The 7293-nt window shown below is 33.2% G+C and overlaps 1 protein-coding gene and 2 long non-coding RNA genes across 6 annotated transcripts in view; 2 read left to right on the forward strand and 1 right to left on the reverse strand.

Annotated features, from left to right (window-relative positions):
• LOC128249794 (uncharacterized) overlaps positions 1 to 2383 on the forward strand; it is a 6078-nt gene extending 3695 nt beyond the window's left edge. The window contains exon 3 of the long non-coding RNA XR_008265898.1: positions 1614 to 2383. This is a non-coding gene — a long non-coding RNA (uncharacterized LOC128249794). The remainder of the gene's footprint in view (positions 1 to 1613) is intronic.
• LOC128249787 (uncharacterized) overlaps positions 1 to 4742 on the reverse strand; it is a 6539-nt gene extending 1797 nt beyond the window's left edge. The window contains exons 1-4 of one of the 2 annotated variants that reach the window (XM_052974286.1): positions 4405 to 4742; positions 2349 to 2448; positions 751 to 839; positions 36 to 520 (exon numbers count right to left, since the gene is read on the reverse strand). In XM_052974286.1, the coding sequence (XP_052830246.1) occupies positions 432 to 520; positions 751 to 839; positions 2349 to 2448; positions 4405 to 4465 (339 nt within the window). In that variant the 5' untranslated portion in view covers positions 4466 to 4742 and the 3' untranslated portion in view covers positions 36 to 431. Of the gene's footprint in view, positions 1 to 35; positions 521 to 750; positions 840 to 2348; positions 2449 to 4404 lie in introns of those variants that run through there. The other variant, XM_052974287.1, reaches the window with a different exon arrangement.
• Positions 3587 to 7293, forward strand: part of LOC128249792 (uncharacterized) — a 32124-nt gene continuing 28417 nt past the window's right edge. Inside the window, exon 1 of one of the 3 annotated variants that reach the window (XR_008265890.1) lies at positions 3587 to 3675. This is a non-coding gene — a long non-coding RNA (uncharacterized LOC128249792). Of the gene's footprint in view, positions 3676 to 6483; positions 6788 to 7293 lie in introns of those variants that run through there. The other 2 variants (XR_008265891.1, XR_008265893.1) reach the window with 2 other exon arrangements.

The following is a 7293-nucleotide window of genomic DNA, read 5'->3' on the forward strand; positions in this document are numbered from 1 at the left end:
ATATATATAAAATATACATATAAGAACTATATATATAAAATGCGTCAGGTTTTTAATTGGCTTTGAATTGTTACGGCCAAAATAAAGTTTGACCTTGAAATTTATTTTGTAATCAAAGTTATTTTGATAATCTGTGAATATATGCCTTAACGATTGCGTACTATCGTTTACACTAATAAAATATGTACTGTTATATCTACCTTCTGTCTTTAATTGAACTAGAAGAAATCAGCAGTTTATACGTATTGTTACCTTCTCAGGGACATATTACATAGCATAAAATTTGAACTTCAAATGTTACGACTATATTAAAATACTTCAGGGTGTGCAAAATGTCTCTCCTCAGTGTTTTTTTTTTTTTTTCACACAGTCCATACCACGTCAATCTCTTGAAGATGTATTTCAAATCATGTATCGAAGAATCAAATTATTTATTGAAAATTAAGGACGACACTTTCAACACTTCTTCCAAAGTTTTTTTTTAAAGTCTTGTAAAGTCCAATATATTCTTTTGAACACCCTATGGAAGACATTTTTGATGAGTGTTTTAAAAAACAGATTTATATGTAACATTACTGACTTTCATTCGCAAACATCGCATTTCATTTTTGACAAATAATTGAATAGAAACTACAGTAATACTGACGCAAAATGTAAACCAAAATAAACAGGAATATTTATCTTTTAATATAGTATTTGTCTTATACACCACGCTTCACAATAAAAGTGAAGTAATAGAACCTAGCTTACCTTTGCATCTTATCGCGTGCACATTATGAAAGTAATCGTTACAATTCGGGAATATGGCATCAAAACAGTGCTGAAACACATCCAAACGTCTACATGAAATAAAATAAATGAAACTTATAATTCTATGATTGCGATTCCTAGTGTTAGATTATATAAATTCACATTGACATATATACATAACACACATACATTTAAATTTGTTATCGGTTATTCATTATATTGCTGTAGTCATTAAGCATCTGTGAGGTCCCGATTAAAATAACCTAGCATTTTTCAAAGCCTGCTAAATATTCGAACGGGAACTATTAATTGAAACAATTACTCGTAAAAAGATATAGAAATCCTTACATGTTATCAAAATTATGACAAACTAATATAAGAGAGACATATACACTAACACGCTCACCACACACATACACGCAGAAGCATGCGCACACACGCACACACAGAGGCGCGCACACGTACACACACACGCACCCCCACATATATATATTGCATGTAATCTTAGAGTCTTGTAGGTTATAAAGTAAGGTTTTTCCAGCGAAGCTATCAGTCTGAATTCTGGAAGACTCACAATGTGATAGCGGACTTTGATGCAGAGATGACGAATGCTATTCAAATGTCTAAAACCACGAATATTACGTATTATTTTCTACGAAATTTTTGCTGAGTTGCTACGTAAACATTTCTAAAGAATCACTAGATATTTGTTAAAAAATGCTAGAGGGTATATTTGCCGAAACGTTGTTAACAACAAAGATGAGGACAAATATCCATCAAATGTAAATAATGTAAATAATGTAAAAAAATATTGTTTTATTATTTAGATTATTAATATTCTTTTATTATTTTCCTTGTTTCAGTCGTCTGATTGCGCACATGCTGTATCACCGCCTTTAATCGAACAATTCGACCTCAGGGTTTATTCTTTGTAAGCCTGGTACTTATTCTATCGAGCCCTTTTGCCGAAAGGCTTTGTCATGTTTTCATAAACACATCAACATCGGTTTTCAAGCGATGATGAGACGACAAACACAGACACACAAATAGATAGATAGATAGATAGATAGATAGATAGATAGATAGATAGATACATACATACATACATATATACATACATACATACATACATACATACATATATATATATTCGACGTGCTTCTTTAAGTTTTCTGCTACCAAATCCACTCACAACCCTTTGGTCGGCCAGATGCTATAGTAGAAAACATCTTCCCAAGGTAACACGCAGTGGGACTGAACCCGGAACTATGTGGTTTGGAAGCAATCTTCTTACTATACAGCCATTCCTGTGCCTGAATGTATATCGTTAGTTATGGGTATGCACACAAATGCAGAGACATTTAAAAACTGCTTGTATCATGTATACCCAAAAATTATCATGAAAATGTATTAGAAAATTGTATGAGAATATAAGAGGCTGAGCGGTCTCATGGAACAAGAAAGTACAGATTTCTTTTCATAGATATGCCTATAATGTGTAAGGAAGTACCGAATGTAGCAATAATAGTCAGAAGAAGCACTAAAAAAAGCGTTTATTATATATATATATATATATATATATATATGTATATACATACTTGCAGAAATTCGTATCTGGCTGCTTTAAAGGATATTTTTCCAGGGCAAGCGGACATAATTGGTTTGCTGAATCAATGCAGAATTCCGATGTCGCAAATCCTACAAATTAAAATGTTTGCGTAGAGATAATCAATTTTACAGATCCATATATATTCATGCATATCTATCTATCTATCTATCTATCTATCTATCTATCTATCTATCTATCTATCTATCTCTTTTATTGATAAACTTTGACAGCCGATTTCTAGAAATATTATGTGAAACATGGCTGTAATATACAAAGCATTAAATACTTTTTGACAATGTATTAATTTCGTTCCGCAACCCAATATCAAAATATATATGATCTGCAATTCAGAGAAATGTCTGATGCCAAATACACCCGGTTACCCATTAAAAGAGTAAGAAACGTAATTTAATAAAAAGCACAACTATACAAGTACACGTATATGGGAGGTCATAGAGATATGGCATTTTAGCTACTTTTCTCACTACAACACATATATCAAAGAACATCAACGATGCCCATTGAAAAGGGAACAGCTATATTTCCACAATGTATAACGTCACAATTTAAATACACTACAACCATTATTAAGAGAACCAGGAAATTTTACATATATATATATCTGTACTATTTTAATGGTGTTTTATTCGGTGCTTGAATATTCTAATATCAGAACATTTAAGTACTGTTTCGTAACGCGTAACGTATTGTTATTTTTATCGATATTGAATATGCCTAATAATCGAATCACACAGTTTGATGCTTTGAACACCGATGTGACTCGTTCCACTTTCGGAATTGTATGATTATGAACTACTTGAACTATTGTTCCGAATAATCAATGTTCACATATATACAAATCTAATTAACTTTCACTTATTTGGGAAATACGAAGACTACAATTACATTGATCATGTTAATGTGTCGTCGACGGCATAAAATATTTATTGCACATGCAATGATAGCACAAGATGATAATCATACAAAAATGAAGTATTTATAAGCACGCACATATATATTATTATAGAGATGATGATATCAATATACAAATAAAACTGCATGGGTTTGATATACAAAATATATTTACACGTATACATGTAGATGGAGAGAAAGAAAATACTGATTATATATATATATATGCATACATACATGAGGCTAAATATAAAAACACATCTTTGTATTAACCGGAAATTTTTTTCCAAGGGATGCAACTCAACTTGAAAAGCATCATTAAATATATTTTCAAATATAATCGCAGTGACCGAGTGAATTCGGATAAATGGAGTACAGTTGCAAAATGCGTAACACGAAACGATGTAAGTTGACGTAGACTTGTATACATACGTGTACGTATGTGATTATTCTATATATAAAGCTTATTTATATATGTATGTGTGTATGTGCATTGTAGAATTTATGTATTGTCACATCGTTTTGCAACAGGATTTCTAACTCCGCGCCCCATCTGCTTAACATACAAGAGATAATAGATGTCGAAATAACAATCAAGGCTTAAGGCGGCGAGCTGGCAGAAACGTTAGCATACCGAGCGAAATGCTTAACGGTATTTCGTCAGTCTTTACGTTCTGAGTTCAAATTCCACTGAGGTCGACTTTGTGTTTCATACTTTCGGAGTCGATAAATTAAGTACCACTTGTGTACTGGGATCGATGTAATGGGTTGGCCATCTTCCCAAAGATTTCGGGCCTTGTGCCTAGAGTAGAAAATAATAACAAGCAAGGCTTGAAATATTATGCACGATTCCACCTACCATATCCTTAAAGAGAGTGTCCCAGGAAAAGCACAGTTCTGTGAGTGAAGCAATCACATGAACGGAACGTATAAAAGAAGTATATGTCCTCGGGTGTGCATGCCTGTTTGTGTGTGTGTGTGTACACGTGGCTATCTCTTCTTTGTATGTACATATGTCTATATATAACCAAACTAGGCTGCCAGATAGACAAAAAATGCAGCAGTGACACTGACTGTAGACTAAATGAATATATTATTAGACATGCCGAATATTGTATCATATAATTACTTACCAAGAAATAAAATATAGGTTGGTAGCAAATACTTCATGCTGTGTATTCTTGTAAAATACATTGCTTGCCGTTTTAAGCGTCGCGAGACTCTGCGATGTGGTTAGGATTTTAGATGTGTCTCTGTATTCTTTGTTGCTGTGAGTGTGTTCCTGCGTAACCTATACATGTTGTAGGACAACTACTTTTGTTTCTGTTGTAGATGACGTATTCAAATGTATTAAGTGATTTAGTTGACAAGTTCATTTGCTTTATGTGAAAGAGAGTGTATTGCTTTTTTTTTTCAGATCGATGAGAAAGAATTTAGAATGTTTATACATTAATTCTCAGTTGGTTGTGAAAATGTGAAATCGCACTTCATGTTGAGAACGAGGCTTAATTAATATGTTTAATTACTATATTATTTTCCTAAAACTGGGGATATTTTAACCCCAGTTATTTAGTCTCCTCTTCATACCTCGTGAAACCTACTGGTTTCGAAACAAAGAAATATTCAATATCATGTTTAAAATCTTCACAATTAACAAAGTGTTTTATCTGTATATAATCCTGCAATGAGAAAACTACAGTCGGATCGAGAAACAACAAGAGAGAAAGTTACATAAGGCAAAATACCCAAATGTTTTCCAATATGACTCTGACAATAGATGGTTTTGTATTATTGTGAAAGAGCAACACATCTTTACGATTGCTTAAATTATTTGCAATTATGTCGTGAATGCTTGTACAATGATTTCAGTAGATATGTATACTTTTTTGCATTAAGTGTTTCGTTGTGGCATAACACTCTGATTCACGGAACCTGCTTCTTTTTTTTTTTTCACGAAACGCAGGGTAATCGGTTTTTGGGGCGCAATTCTCTTTTGAGCATCGATTCTCATTTCAATTTGAACCAATCATCATTGATTCCGACGCATACGATTATATAGAAACTACTTTTCATTGCTTATATTAAATCTACACAAGAAACATTGAACATTCAACGATGAGCAGAGATTAACACTTAATTTGAGCGGAGAAACACCAGACGATTAGGGCCCACTGACCAAATGTAGGTAATTGTCTCAGCACAAGGAATTGTTTTTATTATCAAAATGTGATTAGAAAGAGATCATTTTGCATATTCCCCCGCGTTTCTTTTCTTGCGCTTAGCTACGATTTTTGAAAGATTAATATTCTTTTCTACTCGAGGCACAAGGCCCGAAACTTTGGGGGAAGGGGGTCAGTCGATTAGATCGACCCCAGTATGCAACTGGTACTTAATTTATCGACCATGAAATGATGAAAGGCAAAGTCGACCACAACAAAATTTGAACTCAGAACGTTAAGACAGATGAAGCATTTAGACCGGCGTGCTAACGTTTCTTATTTCTTTATTGCCCATAAGGGGGTAAACATAGAGGGGACAAACAACGACAGACAAAGGAATTAAGTCGATTACATCGAGCCCAGTGCGTAACTGGTACTTAATTTATCCACCCCGAAAGGATGAAAGGCTAAGTCGATCTCGGCGGGATTTGAACTCAGAACGTAAAGACAGACGAAATACCGCTAAGCATTTTGCTCGGTGTGCTAACGTTTCTGCCAGCTCGCTGCCTTTTGGAAGCTCAGTATTGTCAAACTTTGTCTTCTCCAATATGATAATATGTGAGAGAGAAGTAAAACTGTTTAAACCATTGTTGGAATGTCCAGAAGATTCAATCTCCAGATTCATGGAAAGAACGAACATTTATCAGCGCTTCCTTTGCAGTAAATTGCTTTTTGAATTCATGCAATTTGATGTTAATGACCTGTATGGAAAGACATAATACATGAAAAAGTATATTAAACGTTTCATAAGCCAATACTGTGTCCTATTGTGTTAGCAGTGGTATTACATCACTTATTATTCTTATCTAAGAAGATTTTCTATGCAAATTCCGACCAGCACTGATTATATTGCGTTTCTTATCCAAGACGCTTGTTACTTCATCAAGCGTCTCAGATATGAAATGTCATAACAAAACCAGTGCTGCAAAGATAACGTTAGCATACAATATGCCATGTTTCATTTAATTTCATTTTAAAAAAGTAAACAGATTGCAAATTTAAACCCAGTAGCGCACAAAAGAGAAAAAAAAACACTTCAAAGAACAAAAAGTACGCTGGAATGTAAATCTGAAACGTTTGTCATGCGCATGAAGGGTTGATCATTCTTTCTTCTTAATATCTTCCAGGCGCAATAATTATTAAAGTACAAATTATATTTTTCATTGCTATTTTTAACTGATACATTTGTAAACGTCACTCATTAAGCTTATTATTTATACATTCTGCACGCTGTATGTGTGTTGTGCTAGGAGTATTGCTGCCAAATTTATTTCGTGTGCTGGATTCTATAGATAAGGTATCTTTTCTCCGTTAATATGTGAATATACATATGATACTATGATACATAATAGAGTGCATTACAATTGCTTCCGACTGTAAGCGTATGATGAATTAACACTTGTTTCCTTTATGTTTGACAAATATCACCACTGACATCTCAGATAATCAATTCTGCCGATGTTGTTTCAAAAATGTCCATTTAAAATTTAAACTTAAAAAAGAAAAGAAATACATTCATATGACGTGTCACTTCAATGTTATTCAGATCACATTGTCAAACTTTGTTTCTTATAATATCCCTTTACAAGCAAATTGATATTTCGCACCAATCAAATGACGCATTCTTGTGAGAATTGTATCGTTTTTCTCGGGCATTTTTTTTATTTCTCGCGTACAGTAAGATGTTCTCCAAATATAGATGGTGATTTATATTTATTGTAGTCTTTGCAAGCTTATAGGAAAGCATGAATTTTCATTATTATTATTATTATTATTATTATTATTGTTCAGTAGTTTTAGTTT

This window comes from Octopus bimaculoides, chromosome 18 (genome assembly GCF_001194135.2).
Source record: "Octopus bimaculoides isolate UCB-OBI-ISO-001 chromosome 18, ASM119413v2, whole genome shotgun sequence".
Classification (NCBI taxonomy): Eukaryota; Metazoa; Mollusca; class Cephalopoda; order Octopoda; family Octopodidae; genus Octopus; species Octopus bimaculoides.